Genomic DNA, 18,735 nt, shown 5'->3' with positions numbered 1-18,735 from the left:
AGCAGTGTTCCAGAAATATGAGTATTTTTATTATTAAGCAAATTACTTTCAAGCAGTAAGGGGATGGTCAGAGGACTTGGAGCACCGCTATTCATCTCCTCTAGGCACAGAGCTAGACATCTCATCTAGCCCTTTATTCTCATGCCTCCTTCACCCATCTCAATCATGTATGACTAAATTGACATTACACCCTGTTTACTTATGTACCCCCCCAAAATCATCAATATGTAAATACTTCATGAGCCCCTCCGAATAAAACAATGGTGCAATAGTGATTTTATAATGTAACAAAGTATTGGTGGTCCAGGGGCTTTGCAGAGAGAACAAGAGGGAGGACCGAGAGGTAAGTATGCTCTCCTACCCCGTACAGCGCTCGCTACGCTGTCACCAGTGAGCGCCAGGACCCGTATGTCATCAGCAGGAAAGCAAGATTCGCTAATGTGCTGCTGATTACAGGCAGGTCCCCAGTCCAGCACTCACTGGTGGCAGCAGAGGGGGTGTATGCTGAGAATAAAGGGGTACATAAGCGGGCAGCGTGTAATGTCATTTAGGTCATACACTACTGGGATGGGTGGCGGAGGCGTGAGAATACAGGGCTAGATGAGATGTCTACCCCTGTTAATCATAGGGGAAGGAGGAGCGACCAGAGGAGATGGGCGTTAGAACGAATGCTCCAAGACCTCTGACCTACCTCTTGGTGCGCGAAAGAGCTAATTTACATAATACTAAAATGCTGATATCTCAGGAACGCTGCTACTTAGGAACCCAAATAAGGTATCATTTTAATCAGTATGATCAATCCTACCAGGCAGTATGCCTGGTTTAATAGGGTTGATCATGCTGACAGAGGCTCTTTAAATGAAAACATTATTTTCATGTGATAATGTGCGGCATTGAAATATTCACTGTATGGCATATCATTTGTACATTTACAAGGTGTATTGTCTCATGTAATTTCTTCACCGAATACCCACATGAAATACGCGCTGTACTTTATACGGGATATATCCTTACGACACTGATCTGTAATACACACGGTGTAAAAAGCGACTAGCATTGAGCAAACTTGTATTTTCAAGTTCGGCGTACAAGGTTGGGGTCATCTAAGAATTCCGTTATGGATTCCGCTACCACGGATCATAAGTTATTGTCCGTGGTAGCGGAATCCATAACGGAATTCTTAGATGACCCCAACCTTGTACTCTGAACTTGAAAACACAAGTTCGCTCATCCGTAAAAGTGACATTTCACTTCTCGCCATGTATTCAGAGCAGATTACACATCAGAAGTGACACTCTTACAGTATAGGGGGGATTCTGGCCACTTCCTTTCTCCCGTGTGTGACAGTGCTGCAGGTCTTAGCTAAAGGGGTGTATTTGGGAAGTGCTTTCTGAGCAATTCCCCAGTGTAACATTAGACTGGTTCTTTATGTGATTGCAGACTCAAAGGGATCCATATAATGACCCCCAGCTCCCACATTCCTCTCCTGACATGTGCAGCATCCATGGCTGAGCACCGGCCTCCTGCCTGCCCCGGAAGCTATAGCGGCAGCACACGCAGTCAGTGTCCTTGTCGTGGGGGGATGATGACACAGAAGAAGCTGCTACCACGTCTCTACTGACCTCTTTATACAGGGAAACCAGCGGCTGTTCTCCTGGCTGTCCATTGTGAAACATGGCTTTGTAGCCGCCACCACCCTGCCCCCTTCTCTTCCTTCCAACTTCACAGGCAGCTTGTCAAAGTCTCCTCTCCCCGCCACCTATTTCCTCTCCAGAGCCGCCCGCTGCCCTCTGGCGGCCAAGTGCGGGACAGCACGGAGAAACGTAAACACGCAGGGAGCTAGGGCGAGCGCTGACTACTGGCAATGGCCATGGTCACAGGCATCTCTGGTCGGTAGCACCAGCAGGGCCATGAATGCAGTTATGCCACATTTTTTGTAATATCTGCCGAAAAATGGTGGCAAATGTATATAGAACATGCTTCCCACTACTAGACAGGTGGTAATACCTTTTTTAATCCTTCCCACCACAGTAAATTTTGGCCTTAATGGAGTAGCGGTATTTAAAAAAAAAAAAAAAACACGAAATTCAGGTATTTTGTATATGATTTTTTTTTTTGGGGTGGCGTTTTTTTAATTATTTGTTTTATTTTATTACTTGTTTTGTCTGACTTGTTTTTAGGGAGCTTTATTTGGTGCAAAAACGTTATATATATTTTTTTTTTATGAAAGGCATGGTGTCAAAAAGTTACATGGCATGCTTGTGCAAAATTTAGCAACTTTTATTTTTTGGGTGGTAATTTAAAGCCGCATTTACCACTTTTCCAAAAGTGGGCAGTGCAGCTGCGGCCAGGAAACTGCTGCCATGCTGGCGTAGATTTACATTTTGGCGCATTGATTTTCTCCCTGATGTGTTCTTAAAGGGGTATTCGTATTCCGGTTATAACGAGTTATCCCTATCCACAGGACTAATGGATTGGTGGGGGATCTGCTGCTGGGACCCGCACTGATCATGAGAACAGGGGCCCCATACCTTGTGGAGCACTCCTGAAATGCACAGGGTAGCTGGTTGTAAATGCACTCTATGGGGTGCTGAGCGCTGTACTGGTATGACATTTAGTTTTCTTAACATTTTAATTACTACGTTTGGCCAATAGAACTCCTTTAAAAAAAAAATATATATATATACATACTTCAAGAAAAATGGCGGCACTGGTGTTTTCAATATGGTTGCAAAAGGTAGGGTGCACGTCCCTGGGGGAATAGGCTTCTTACCCCAATTAGTAAATCCGGAAGAATGAGCGGCACTCCAATGGTAGAAAAAACAAGTGAACCTTTATTCACCCAGGTGCAACGTTTCGGCTCTGCTCTTGAGCCTTTTTCAAGCATACTGTATATATACATACAGTATTTCATTGATGTTGCTTTGGAAGGTGAGGTGACCAATTTTATTTTTCTAAAAATGTTTCTTTTTTTTTTTTTTTTGTCCCACTAGGGAACCTGACTCTCTCTTTGTTGCCTTCAGATACTGATGCAAAATGCTGGTCTGAATACTGCCTTCTGAAAGTGGTCTTGCAAACTATTATGCCTGTCGGTGAAAAACCTACGAGCAGCGTATTACACCTTGCCTCTGCTAGGGCCTAACAGGTGTAGTAAAATGGCGGACCCGGGAGCCCTTGGTGGGCCCAGATGGCATAGTAACCCATCGGCACGCTTGCATTTGCGTTGCATGAGGGGACCAGTTCCTCTGCTGTTTAGAAGCCACGGTGGCTATTGATTATGGTATCTAAGGGGTTATACTTTGAGTTCCAGGAATATGCAACTGTATAGCAATATGCTTTGTATCAGTGTGAACAGTGTTACATCTGGGGAATTTTTGTTCAGTTCCTTTTCCAGAGAGGTTGTCACGGATAATGGAAACATGGCATTGTAAGTCTGTGTCACATCACATGTTTGTCCCATGTTTAGAGGGCATCTGACAGCAGATCTGAACCTATGACACTGGCTGACCTGTTGGCAGCTGAAGGCATCTGTGTTGGTCCCATGTTCATATGTTGCTGAGAACAATGTTTTAATATATGCAAATGAGCCTCTAGGAGCAACGGGGGGGGGGCGTTACCGTTAAACCACAAAATATTGTCGCACAAGCGTTTAAGGAGTCCAGTTGTGACCCAAGGGGATGGGCACTTTTCAACCCGATAGAACAGGGGTGGCCAACTTTACAGACACAAAGAGCCCAAAAAAACGTATGACTACCTGGAGCCACAAGCTATACATTTACACACGTGTCACCATATTTTTTGCCCTACAAGATGCACCTAGGTTTTAACAAAGAAAAATAAGAGAAAAAAATATTTTTTATCTGATCTGAGGTGTGATAATATTTTTTATTTTTGTTAACCCCTCCAGCGCTATTGTACTATGCATTCTGTATTAAGAATGCTATTATTTTCCCTTATAACCATGTTATATAATTATCGGGTCTCCATCCCGATCATCTCCTAGCAACCGTGTGTGAAAATCGCACCGCATCCGCACTTGCTTGCGGATGCTTGCCATTTTCACACAGCCCCATTCACTTCTATGGGGCCTGCGTTGCGTGAAAAACACACATAGTAATGCATGCTGTGATTTTTACGCAACGCACAAGTGATGCGTGAAAATCACCGCTCATGTGCACAGCTCCATAGAAATGAATGAGTCCAGATTCAGTGCGGGTGCAATGCGTTCACCTCACGCATTGCACCCGCGCGGAAATCTTGCCCGTGTGAAAGAGGTCTAATTTTAAAAAATGTCTTCCCTCTCCTGATCAGGCACTGGGCTCCTGCTCAGTTGGGCTCCTGCTACTCTGCAGGTCTGACACGCTCTCCACTGTGACCTGATGAGCACAACGTCAGGTCATAGTCCGTGTCTCCAGGTACTACGTTCTCACACTGTGTGCATCAGGACGTAGTGGAGAGTGAGCTGGAGCTGCAAAGTAGCAACAGTGCCCGATCAGGGAAAGAGATCTGAGCATGGGGTGGAGAGTGAGCCGCCTGACTGCTTCCCGGCTCCACAGCTAGAGCCGCACTTGAAGAAGCAAAGAGCCGCATGCGGCTCAAGAGCCACAGGTTGGCCACCCCTGCCATAGAATAACATGGGAGAAGTTTTTCTGTGGAGTATTTTCTGGGGGATTTTTCCGCCACATGCGATGACCCCTTAATGGTCCCTGATGGGTTTCATAAATGAACATGCCACAAATCCAGCAGAAAAAAAACATCCGTGTCCCTCTGTAGGTATAGAGAGTTACTGTAAAGACCCACGCATTTACTGACCTGTGTCTGTATGAATCTGTAATAACGCAATGTGCAGGAGGCTTGTTCATATCGGTGTTAAGAGCGGAATCCTGAACGGACCCCATTATAGTCAATGGGATCCGTTTGGCTTCATTTGGGTCAATTATGTGCAGAATCTGGCATTTCTGTTATTTTTGTTCTGTTTCTTTAACCGAGCAGAACAGTAAGGCTGGGTTCACACCTGAGCGTTTCTCAAACGCGCGTTTTACGCGCGTTTTAGTCGCGCGTTTTTATGCGCGTTTTTTGTAATAGTAAACGCGCGTTTGACGCGCGTTTGTGTGATTGACTGCAGTGTCCTATGGCCACAAACGCGCGTCAAAACGCCCCAAAGAAGCTCAAGTACTTGATTATGCGTCAGGCGTTTTACAGCGCGATCGTACTCGCTGTAAAACGCCCAGGTGAGAACCATTCCCATAGGGAATCATTGGTTTCTCCTTGTTGAGCGTTTTACAGCGCGTAGGAACGCGCTGTAAAACGCTCAGGTGTGAACCCAGCCTAATAAATAGCAGTGGTGTGAACTCCTCATAAGCCCTACGGCATTCGCATCTGCAGTACACAGTAAGGCTAGTCTCACACTAGCGCTAAACTGTTCCAGTACAGGAACAGCCTGCCGGAGTTCCTAGTATCCGGCACAGCCAGATACTACCTTTCCCTTTCAAGCCCATTGGCTATAATGGGACCCGGCGGAGATCCGGGCTGTTTCCGGCATTAGTGCCATCTGGGTTACAATTAGAATATGGTATAATTGTTATAGTTCCCGAAAACCGCCTATTGCTAAGCCAAGAGGAGAGCTGTATTCACAGCAATCCTCCCCTCTGTATGAGGACGAGCAATCGCTACTGTGATCGTTCCTCTCCATTGTTTGCTGGCAGCAGAGGGCAATCTGCTGCCGGCATATGGATATTGGTGTGGCATTAAAGATGCAATCACCATTTGTTTGTTCATTGGGTGATGGCAGCACATTTAGGGACCTGCCACATGTCTCAGCTGTGCCGCGTTTTGGGTACGGCTGTGCCTCCTGGACCGATCACACGTCGTGTGAATCGGCCCTTACTCCATTTTTTTTATTAACCCCTTCAGGACCCTGGGATTTCCCATTTTTGCGTTTTCATTTTTCACTCCCCGCCTTCCCATAGTCCTAACTTTTTTATTATTCCATTCATATAGCCTTATAAGGGCTTATTTTTTGCGGGACAGGTTGTACTTTCTAATGGCACCATTTACGGTTGCATATCATGTAGTAGGGAGAGGGAAAAAAAATCCAAATGGGGTAGAATTGGGAAAAAACGCAATTCTGATAAACGTTTTTATTTTGTTACACTGTACACTATGCGGTAAAATTGACCTGTTATCTTCATTCTCCAGGTCAGTATGGTTCCAATGATACCACATTTGTATAATTTTTCTTGCATTTTAATATTGAATTTTTTTTTTAAAACCTTTTTCATAACCATATTCTGACCCTATAATTTTTTTGTAGCTATGTGTACTGGGCTGTGTGAGGGCTCATCTTTTGCGGAACGATCTGTTATTTTCAGTAATACCAATTTTAAGTGTGTGCGTCTTATAGGGCGAAATATACGGTACACCCTAAAATAGTACCAATCAAACAGTCATCTCATCCCCAAAAAAATTAGCCCCTACACAAGACAATCGCCCCCCAAAAAAATTAAAAACAAGGCTTTCAGATTGTGGAGACACAAAATATATATATAGATATATTTTTTAAAATGCTTTATTATGTAAACATGAAACAACCCAAAAAAGTAGTCATATTTCGTATTGTCACGTCCTTAACAACCTGCTCTATAAAAATACCACATGATCTAACCTGTCAGATGAATGTTGTAAATAACAAAAAATAAACTGTGCCAAAATTATTTTTTGTTACCTTGCCTCACAAAAAGTGTAATATAGAGCAACCAAAAATCATATGTACCCTAAAATAGTACCAACAAAACGCCCACCTTATCCCGTAGTTTCCAAAATGGGGTCACTTTTTTGGAGTTTCTACTCTAGGGGTGCATCAGGGGGGTTTCAAATGAGACATGGGGTCAAAAAACCAGTCCAGCAAAATCTGCCTCCCAAAAACCATATGGCATTCCTTTCCTTTTGTGCAATGCCGTGTGGCCGTACAGCAATTTACAACAGGGCTCGACAAATCCTGGCGCCAGGGTATTTGCCCCTGCTTGAAAATAGGCCCAGCACACCAGCAGCCGGGCGCAGCCACTGGAGGGTTAAGACCGCGAGCAAAATGCACTTGCGCCCAGGCTCGGACTGCCACCCTGCCTGGACCCCTCAGCTTTCAGCTCCATCGTGGTTTGGCCACTCTCTCTCGCCGTCTATCTGTCGCAGCATGCTGATGTCGCCGTGCGTCATCTCCAGGGCAGTTGAAAATGGCAAAGCCTTTACCGGAGCCCAGCTGGTACTTATGTGATAACTGTCCAGCAGACAATCAGAGCCAGTGTCCCGGTGAGAGAGCCTCAGCGGGGGAAGAGGAGTTAGTGCAGGGGAGGCAGAGCGGGAGCACAGGTAAGCGGTCGCTGCACTCGCTGACAAGTGGAGGGAAGACAATCAGCCCATCATCATTCCTCGTGCTGTATACAGCAGGGAACATGATCGGGCAGCGCAACATCCCAGGGCACCAAGTGCTGCCAGGTCCCTGCACGGCCGGCTCTGCGGCGGTAAATGATGCGCTCTGCACTTATCCGCCAGGATCAAAGTTTGTAATGTCTGCCTGCTACAGCCAAGTTGGCCTCGAGCACGGCCATTAACCCAGCGGGGAGCCGCATACCTGCTGCCGTTAGGCCGGAGCTCCTGCTAGCCACAACTGGTGGCCATTCCTGCACCATGCTCTATTCCTGCAGTTACCATTCAGCCATTTCTTAGTTCTGTCTCTTTCTAGGAAAGCTGGGTGACAGCCTGTATATCACACAGAAAGCCGGGTGGCAGCTCCTAGGAGAGCTGTGTGGTATACAGGCTGTCTGTCACCCAGCTTTAATGGTCTCCTGAGGAGAATATATCTCAGTATAGGAACATTTAGATATGTTATCATATGATTTACCCATTCAGGAGTCGTGGAAAGCCGGGTTGCAGCTCCTATGAGAACTAAGACTACTGAATGGCCAAATTATCTGATGACTTCTCTATATGTTCCCACAACTGATATACAGTACAGACCAAAAGTTTGGACACACCATCTCATTCAAAGAGTTTTCTTTATTTTCATGACTATGAAAATTGTAGATTCACACTGATGGCATCAAAACTATGAATTAACACATGTGGAATTATATACATAACAAAAAAGTGTGAAACAACTGAAAATATGTCATATTCTAGGTTCTTCAAAGTAGCCACCTTTTGCTTTGATTACTGCTTTGCACACTCTTGGCATTCTCTTGATGAGCTTCAAGAGGTAGTCACCTGAAATGGTCTTCCAACAGTCTTGAAGGAGTTCCCAGAGATGCTTAGCACTTGTTGGCCCTTTTGCCTTCACTCTGCGGTCCAGCTCACCCCAAACCATCTTGATTGGGTTCAGGTCCGGTGACTGTGGAGGCCAGGTCATCTGGCGCAGCACCCCATCACTCTCCTTCATGGTCAAATAGCCCTTACATAGCCTGGAGGTGTGTTTGGGGTCATTGTCCTGTTGAAAAATAAATGATGGTCCAACTAAACGCAAACCGGATGGAATAGCATGCCGCTGCAAGATGCTGTGGTAGCCATGCTGGTTCAGTATGCCTTCAATTTTGAATAAATCCCCAACAGTGTCACCAGCAAAGCACCCCCACACCTCACACCTCCTCCTCGGTGGGAACCAGGCATGTAGAGTCCATCCGTTCACCTTTTCTGCGTCGCACAAAGACACGGTGGTTGGAACCAAAGATCTCAAATTTGGACTCATCAGACCAAAGCACAGATTTCCACTGGTCTAATGTCCATTCCTTGTGTTCTTTAGCCCAAACAAGTATCTTCTGCTTGTTGCCTGTCCTTAGCAGTGGTTTCCTAGCAGATATTCTACCATGAAGGCCTGATTCACACAGTCTCCTCTTAACAGTTGTTCTAGAGATGTGTCTGCTGCTAGAACTCTGTGTGGCATTGACCTGGTCTCTAATCTGAGCTGCTGTTAACCTGTGATTTCTGAGGCTGGTGACTCAGATGAACTTATCCTCCGCAGCAGAGGTGACTCTTGGTCTTCCTTTCCTGGGGCGGTCCGGCTGTGAGCCAGTTTCTTTGTAGCGCTTGATGGTTCTTGTGACTGCACTTGGGGACACTTTCAAAGTTTTCCCAATTTTTCGGACTGACTGACCTTCATTTCTTAAAGTAATGACGGCCACTCGTTTTTCTTTACTTAGCTGCTTTTTTCTTGCCATAATACAAATTCTAACAGTCTATTCATTAGGACTATCAGCTGTGTATCCACCTGACTTCTCCACAACGCAAATGATGGTCCCAACCCCATTTATAAGGCAAGAAATCCCACTTATTAAACCTGCCAGGGCTCACCTGTGAAGTGAAAACCATTTCAGGTGACCACCTCTTGAAGCTCATCAACAGAATGCCTAGAGTGTGCAAAGCAGTAATCAAAGCAAAAGGTGGCTACTTTGAAGAACCTAGAATATGACATATTTTCAGTTGTTTCACACTTTTTTGTTATGTATATAATTCCACATGTGTTAATTCATAGTTTTGATGCCTTCAGTGTGAATCTACAATTTTCATAGTCATGAAAATAAAGAAAAGTCTTTGAATGAGAAGGTGTGTCAAAACTTTTGGTCTGTACTATATATTCTCCTCAGGAAAGCTGGGTGACAGGCTGTATACCACACAGGTCTCCTAGGAGCTGCCATAAGACTCCTGAATGGCTAAATCATCTGATAACTTCTCTATATGTTCCGATACTGAGATATGTTCTCCTCAGGACTAGGAGACCAGGAAAGCTGGGTGACAATCCACCATGAGAGAGCTGGAAGGCCCCTCAGTATTCCTAGGGTAATTCCAATGGAAATATTTTCCACAGAGGATTACCTGTTGTGGATTTTCATCAAACTCTACATGTAGCATGTGGATTTGCTGTGGAATTCAGCCACGATCAGTTACACATGGTGATAATCATATATTACCGCGGTGCGGATTTGAAATGTGCACAGTAGGTTCATTTCCGTGTGGATTTTATGAAGTGTGAGGATTTTTGGTAAAATCGTATTTATTTTGCTGGTATTTACTGCAATACGCTGTGGATTTCATAGCTGCAGTTCTATGAGATGAATGAGCTCGGACCAAACATCCTGGGGAAGGATTTTCAGTTCTAGCTGCAGCGCAGGGATTATACACACAGTGACGTCACAGCGCAGGGATTATACACACAGTGACGTCACAGTGCAGGGATTATACATACAGTACACTGATAAACACTGAGGAGATGCGGCACACAGTGACGTCACAGTACACTGATAAACACTGAAGAGATGCGGCACACAGTGACATCACAGTACAATGATAAACACTGAAGAGATGCGGCACACAGTGACATCACAGTACACTGATAAACACTGAAGAGATGCGGCACACAGTGACATCACAGTACAATGATAAACACTGAAGAGATGCGGCACACAGTGACATCACAGTACACTGATAAACACTGAAGAGATGCGGCACACAGTGACATCACAGTACAATGATAAACACTGAGGAGATGCAGCACACAGTGACATCACAGTACACTGATAAACACTGAGGAGATGCGGCACACAGTGACATCACAGTACAATGATAAATACTGAGGAGATGCTGCACACAGTGACGTCACAGTACAATGATAAACACTGAGAAGATGCGGCACACAGTGACATCACAGTACAATGATAAACACTGAGGAGATGCGGCAAACAGTGACGTCACAGTACAATGATAAATACTGAGGAGATGCTGCACACAGTGACGTCACAGTACAATGATAAACACTGAGGAGATGCGGCACACAGTGACGTCACAGTACACTGATAATAAACAATGCCCATGTTGTTTGGTTCTAGACTTCTTTATATGTTAATTTAAGAGGTGTTATTTTTGTCACTGAAAATAAGGCTTTATAAGGTAAAAAAAATAAAAAAAACTGCTCCTTAGTTTTTTAGCTGGCTCCTAGATTCCAAGAAAACTTGTCAAGCCCTGGTTTACAACCACATATGGGGTGTTTCTGTAAACTACAGAATCAGGGTAATAAATTTTGAGTTTTGTTTGGCTGTTAACCCTTGCTTTGTAACTGGAAAAAATTGATTAAAATTGAAAATATACTAAAAAAGGGAAATTTTATCTGTATTTTCCATTAATTCTTGTGGAACACCTAAAGGGTTAAAAAAGTTGTAAAATCAGTTTTGTATACCTTGAAGGGTGTAGTTTCTAAAATGGGGTCACTTTTTTGGAGTTTCTACTCTAGGGGTGCATCAGGGGGTCTTCAAATGTGACATGGCAGCTTAAAATAATCCCAGTGAAATCTGCTTTCCAAAAACCATATAGCGTTCCTTTCTTTCTGCGCAATACCGTGTGCCTGTACAGCAGTTTACGACCACATATGGGGTGTTTCTGTAAACTACAGAATCAGGGCAATAAATATTGAGTTTTGTTTGGCTGTTAACCCTTTCTGTGTTACTGGAAAAAATATTGATTCAAAAAAAGTGAAATTCTGAAATTTCATCTCCATTTCCCATTAATTCTTGTGTAACACCTAAAGGGTTAAGAGTTTGTAAAATCAGTTTTGAATACGTGTAGGGTGTAGTTTCTAAAATGGTGTAATTTTTAGGTAGTTTCTATTATGTAAGGCATTCCGGTATTCTGAATGCCGGATCCGGCGCTAATACATTCCTATGGGAAAAAATGCCGGATCCGGCGTTCAGGCATGTATTCAGTTTTTTTGGCCGGAGAGAAAAGCGTAGCATGCTGCGGTTTTCTCTTTTGCCTGATCAGTCAAAACGACTGAACTGAAGACATCCTGATGCAAACTGAACGGATTACTCTCCATTCAGAATGCATGGGGATAAAACTGATCAGTTCTTTTCCGGTATAGAGCCCCTGTGACGGAACTCTATGCCGGAAAAGAAAAACGCTAGTGTGAAAGTAGTCTTACTCTTAAAACATTTGGAGGAGATTGCTGCTAAAGGGATATCTGCAGGTTATTTACTTGGAGGATTGACATACTCTGAGTAAACGTCTGCAGTGCAGGGAGACAATATGCTCAATAAAAGACATTAAGAATAAAAAAACTGTTTGCATTGTTGGTTTACATTGTGTTTGACTATAATGGGGACTTAATAACAATCGGAGCACATTTTATTAGTGTTCAGTGCAGAAATCCAGGTAAATTCAAAGGGTCCACTGACTTTTTCTTGCAACTACATGTTTACGCACAGCATGATCTGAGAATTTTTCCTGAAATATCAGAACACCCTATATCAAAAGGCGTATACTATAAGTAAACATGTCCGAATGGGAGGAAAAGAACAAAACTAGTGTAGTAAGGTGAATGCTGGCGTTACCTCATAATACGCAATGATCCCAAAATCCCAGTGTGTCACTCCAGTGTAGCTATTGTAATAAATGAACCTACATGGAGGTCAGCCTAATGTCACACTGAAGTCTAATGTAAAGCATGGGCTGGCTGTGGGAAATGCCACTCAGGCCGCTCTCATTAGCTGAACTGTATACACTGATTTTATGCATGGAGTCTGTATGTGCTGTACAGATCCCATGTACAGTCGTGGCCAAACGTTTTGAGAATGACACAAATATTAGTTTTCACAAAGTTTGCTGCTAAACTGCTTTTAGATCTTTGTTTCAGTTGTTTCTGTGATGTAGTGAAATATAATTACACGCACTTCATACGTTTCAAAGGCTTTTATCGACAATTACATGACATTTATGCAAAGAGTCAGTATTTGCAGTGTTGTCCCTTCTTTTTCAGGACCTCTGCAATTCGACTGGGCATGCTCTCAATCAACTTCTGGGCCAATTCCTGACTGATAGCAACCTATTCTTTCATAATCACTTCTTGGAGTTTGTCAGAATTAGTGGGTTTTTGTTTGTCCACCCGCCTCTTGAGGATTGACCACAAGTTCTCAATGGGATTAAGATCTGGGGAGTTTCCAGGCCATGGACCCAAAATGTCAACGTTTTGGTCCCCGAGCCACTTAGTTATCACTTTTGCCTTATGGCACGGTGCTCCATCGTGCTGGAAAATGCATTGTTCTTCACCAAACTGTTGTTGGATTGTTGGAAGAAGTTGCTGTTGGAGGATGTTTTGGTACCATTCTTTATTCATGGCTGTAAATTTGGGAAAAATTGTGAGTGAGCCCACTCCCTTGGATTAGAAGCAACCCCACACATGAATGGTCTCAGGATGCTTTACTGTTGGCATGACACAGGACTGATGGTAGCACTCACCTTTTCTTCTCCGGACAAGCCTTTTTCCTGATGCCCCAAACAATCGGAAAGAGGCTTCATTGGAGAATATGACTTTGCCCCAGTCCTCAGCAGTCTATTCACCATATTTTTTGCAGAAGATCAATCTGTCCATGATGTTTTTTTTGGAGAGAAGTGGCTTCTTTGCTGCCCTTCTTGACACCAGACCATCTTCCAAAAGTCATCCCCTTACTGTGCGTGCAGATGCACTCGCACCTGCCTGCTGCCATTCCTGAGCAAGCTCTGCACTGGTGGCACTCCGATCCCGCAGCTGAATCCTCTTTAGGAGACGATCCTGGAGCTTGCTGGACTTTCTTGGATGCCCTGAAGCCTTCTTAACAAGGATTGAACCTCTTTCCTTGAAGTTCTTGATGATCCTATAAATTGTTGATTGAGGTGCAATCTTAGTAGCCACAATATCCTTGCCTGTGAAGCCATTTTTATGCAACGCAATGATGGCTGCACGCGTTTCTTTGCAGGTCACCATGGTTAACAATGGAAGAACAATGATTTCAAGCATCACCCTCCTTTTAACAGGTAAAGTCTGCCATTTTAACCCAATCAGCCTGACATAATGATTTCCAGCCTTGTGCTTGTCAATATTCTCACCTGAGTTAACAAGACGATTACTGAAATGATCTCAGCAGGTCCTTTAATGACAGCAATGAAATGCAGTGGAAAGTTGTTTTTTTTGGGATTAAGTTAATTTTCATGGCAAAGAAGGACTATGCACTTCATCTGATCACTCTTCATAACATTCTGGAGTATATGCAAATTGCTATTATACAAACTTAAGCAGCAACTTTTCCAATTTCCAATATTTATGTAATTCTCAAAACTTTTGGCCACGACTGTATAGATTTTCCTTAGGGTACATTCACGTCACCGTTCTTCTTATCCGTCAAAAACAAAAAAAATGGATCCTTTATTTTGAGCATCCATTGTGCTCATTTTGCATCCGTTTTAGCCATGAAGGACTTTTTCTCCTGTCTAAAATAATGGATCCCAGACGGAGTCTCAAAATAAAGGATCGTTTGGGTTGGGGGGGGGTTTATTATTTTTTTCTGCTCTCCAGACAGATAAGAACGGAAAACTAAACAGTGATGTGAATCTACCCTAACAGCAATAGTTCTACAGGTGAAAAGCTACACACAATGGTATCTGATGGACCATGCTATGATTTATTGTTTTTTAGGCTGGTACAGAGCGCCTTTGCAGCCAATCAGAGGCACGATAGAGGCCTCATACACTACCAGTAGGATCATTATTCGAGCCCTGTACAGAACGGCGCCGTTGTATGCTAATAGACTAAAGTTCCCACCGTATCAATTTGAGGCTGCCAGAGAAGACAACTAATGTTGGCGGAAACATGAAACGAGGCCAATGCATAGATACTTCTCCTCCGTCATTGAAACACTTTCAGGCGACCTGTACTTGCATTATAGTGGAAGAGTTGAGGCTTAAAGCCAAATCCATAACAGTATTGTATTAGAAATGAACGTGGCCCATCAAGTGGAATTTTTTTATACTGTATGTGCAGCCCGAATATCTGGCCAAATTTCAGACCCCTGCTGTAAACATGGTGCAAGCTGTAAGACAGATATACCATGTAGGCAAAAAGCATCATCCCCTGCAGAGCTCTTCTTTGTGTGATATCCTAGAGATGTGCCCTGATTTTATAAGATGGGAATATCCCTTCAAAGAGCCTGTGACAATCATCAGACGGTATCTAATACGGATTCCCTGTGTCCGTGACCACACACTGCAGTGGTGGCTTGTCCCTCTCAAAAGGCAGCATCATATCACAATGCTACTGAGATGTACCTGGGCTACCACAAGTCACCCGCTAGCCCTTGCCTGCATGTCTTTTATTTTAAATAGGTGTTGGTCTGCTTTCTCCTTTTAAACTGCAATTGATATTCATAGAGCTACACGTACATTGATGAATCCGGGAAGCTGCAATCATTGCGTAGAAGAAGGTACAGAAGAGGTGATCTTAGAGCCTAGTGATTTTCTAAGGTATCCAGAAGTTCAGAACATTGTACAACAGGTGGATTTGTGCAAATAGCAAACATAAAGGGGGCTCTGACTTACCCCAGAAAGTACACCGGATTCATGTCTGAAGCACCTAAGCAGCTGGATATATCATGAGGAAACTGAATGCGAGTCTTCCTCTAATGTGTCACCTTTGTTACTTGAGATATCAGTGTTCTCCCAACTACTTTCTTGGTAAGTTATAAAAACTCAGATAAGAGGTTGAAGGTGCAGCAGCCTTCCTACATTAAAGGGGTTCTGCACCTTCATTTAACTGATGATCTATCCTCTGGATAGATCATCAGCTTCTGATCGGCGGGGGTCCGACACCCGGGACCCCCGCCGATCAGCTGTTTGAGAAGGCAGCGGCGCTCCAGCAGCGCCGCTGCCGTCTCACTATGTACCGCCGGGCCGCCCGCCCACTGACGTCACGACTTGTATCAACTAGAGTGGGCGCGGCTAAGCTCTGTTCACTTGAATGGAGCTTAGCCGCGCCCACTCTAGTTGATACTAGTCGTGACGTCAGTGGGCGGGCGGCCCGGCGGTAAACAGTGAGAAGGCCGCGGCGCTGCTGGAGCGCCGCTGCCTTCTCAAACAGCTGATCGGCGGGGGTCCCGGGTGTCGGACCCCCGCCAATCAGAAGCTGATGATCTATCCAGAGGATAGATCAGTTAAATGAAGGTGCAGAACCCCTTTAATGTACAATTCTAATTTGCTATGTACTACATATTCTTATGAATAGAATTTATAGGGAGTCTGTCAGCACTTCTGACCATGCTAAATGCTGACGTCACTAGGTAGGGGCTGAAGAGTGGAGGAACAGTGTGAATATGAAGGTTTATTCTGCTAGAGTCTGTTTTTGCAAATGCCCAGAAGGTGGAGCTTTCACTATGAAATGGTCTCTAAATAAAACTTCATATTCCAACTACTCCTAATAATAAAAGCTCTGCAGAAGGTATGTTTGTAATGCTCTTCTCAGCCCCCACCTAGTATTGTGAGCAAACGCTCTTTAACCACCTCCCGACCGCTGTACGCAGATATGCGTCCGGGAGGTGGTTGCTTTACTCCTACTGGAGGCATATACGCGTCATCTCGCGAGATGCGAGATTTCCTGTGAACGCGCGCACACAGGCGCGCGCGCTCACAGGAACGGAAGGTAAGCGAGTGGATCTCCAGCCTGCCAGCGGCGATCGTTCGCTGGCAGGCTGGAGATGTGATTTTTTTAACCCCTAACAGGTATATTAGACGCTGTTTTGATAACAGCGTCTAATATACCTGCTACCTGGTCCTCTGGTGGTCCCTTTTGTTTGGATCGACCACCAGAGGACACAGGCAGCTCAGTAAAGTCGCACCAAACACCACACTACACTACACCCCCCCCCCCCCCCCCGTCGCTTATTAACCCCATATAAACTCCCTGATCACCCCCCTGTCATTGATCACCCCCCTGTCAGGCTCCATTCAGACGTCCGTATGATTTTTACGGATCCACGGATACATGGATCGGATCCGCAAAACACATGCGGACGTCTGAATGGAGCCTTACAGGGGGGTGATCAATGACAGGCGGGTGATCACCCATATAGATTCCCTGATCACCCCCTGTCAATGATCACCCCCCTGTCATTGATCACCCCTATGTAAGGCTCCATTCAGATGTCCGTATGATTTTTACGGATCCACGGATACATGGATCGGATCCGCAAAACACATGCGGACCTCTGAATGGAGCCTTACAGGGGGGTGATCAATGACAGGCGGGTGATCACCCATATACACTCCCTGATCACCCCCTGTCATTGATCACCCCCCTGTCATTGATCACCCCCCTGTCATTGATCACCCCCCTGTAGGGCTCCATTCAGACGTCCGCATGTGTTTTGGTATCCATGGATCCGTAAAAATCATGCGGACGTCTGAATGGAGCCTTACAGGGGGTGATCAATGACAGAGGGGTGATCACCCATATACACTCCCTGATCACCCCCTGTCATTGATCACCCCCCTGTCAGGCTCCGTTCAGACGTCCGTATGATTTTTACGGATCCACGGATACATAGATCGGATCCGCAAAACACATGCGGACGTCTGAATGGAGCCTTACAGGGGGGTGATCAATGACAGGCGGGTGATCACCCATATACACTCCCTGATCACCCCCTGTCATTGATCACCCCCCTGTCATTGATCACCCCCCTGTAGGGCTCCATTCAGACGTCCGCATGTGTTTTGGTATCCATGGATCCGTAAAAATCATGCGGACGTCTGAATGGAGCCTTACAGGGGGTGATCAATGACAGAGGGGTGATCACCCATATACACTCCCTGATCACCCCCTGTCATTGATCACCCCCCTGTAAGGCTCCATTCAGACGTCCGCATGTGTTTTGCGGATCCGATCCATGTATCCGTGAAAATCATGCGGACGTCTGAATGGAGCCTTACAGGGGGTGATCAATGACAGGGGGGTGATCAGGGAGTCTATATGGGTGATCACCCCCCTGTCATTGATCACCCCCCTGTCATTGATCACCCCCCCCCCCCCCCTGTAAGGCTCCATTCAGACATTTTTTTGGCCCAAGTTAGCGGAAATTTTTTGTTTGTTTTTGTTTTTTCTTACCAAGTCTCATATTCCACTAACTTGTGTCAAAAAATAAAATCTCACATGAACTCGCCATACCCCTCACGGAATCCAAATGCGTAACATTTTTAGACATTTATATTCCAGACTTCTTGTCACGCTTTAGGGCCCCTAAAAAGCCAGGGCAGTATAAATACCCAACATGTGACCCCATTTCGGAAAGAAGACACCCCAAGGTATTCCGTGAGGGGCATATTGAGTCCATGAAAGATTGAAATTTTTGTCCTAAGTTAGCGGAAAGTGAGACTTTGTGAGAAAAAAACAAAAAAAATCAATTTCCGCTAACTTATGCAAAAAAAATAAAAAATTCTATGAACTCGCCAGGCCCCTCATTGAATACCTTGGGGTGTCTTCTTTCCAAAGTGGGGTCACATGTGGGGTATTTATACTGCCCTGGCTTTTTAGGGGCCCGAAAGTGTGAGAAGAAGTCTGGGATCCAAATGTCTAAAAATGCCCTCCTAAAAGGAATTTGGGCCGCTTTGCGCATCTAGGCTGCAAAAAAGTGTCACACATCTGGTATCGCCGTACTCAGGAGAAGCTGGGGAATGTGTTTTGGGGTGTCATTTTACATATACCCATGCTGGGTGAGAAAAATATCTTGGTCAAATGCCAACTTTGTATAAAAAAATGGGAAAAGTTGTCTTTTGCCAAGATATTTCTCTCACCCAGCATGGGTATATGTAAAATGACACCCCAAAACACATTCCCCAACTTCTCCTGAGTACGGCGATACCAGATGTGTCACACTTTTTTGCAGCCTAGGTGGGCAA

The 18,735-nt window shown here is 44.8% G+C and overlaps 1 protein-coding gene across 3 annotated transcripts in view; it reads right to left on the bottom strand.

The window, feature by feature from the left end:
- Positions 1-18,735, bottom strand: part of ACACB (acetyl-CoA carboxylase beta) — a 185,135-nt gene that overhangs the window by 124,105 nt on the left and 42,295 nt on the right. The window contains exon 1 of one of the 3 annotated variants that reach the window (XM_044275358.1): positions 1,623-1,751. The exons of the other annotated variants lie outside the window; for them this stretch is intronic. Coding sequence (XP_044131293.1) covers positions 1,623-1,666 — 44 coding nt within the window. The 5' untranslated portion in view covers positions 1,667-1,751. Of the gene's footprint in view, positions 1-1,622; positions 1,752-18,735 lie in introns of those variants that run through there. 3 annotated transcript variants of the gene reach the window in all.

Source organism: Bufo gargarizans, chromosome 1 (genome assembly GCF_014858855.1).
Source record: "Bufo gargarizans isolate SCDJY-AF-19 chromosome 1, ASM1485885v1, whole genome shotgun sequence".
NCBI lineage: Eukaryota > Metazoa > Chordata > Amphibia > Anura > Bufonidae > Bufo > Bufo gargarizans.
Note: the sequence above shows the minus strand (reverse complement) of the source record. Positions and strands in the feature narration are given on the sequence as shown.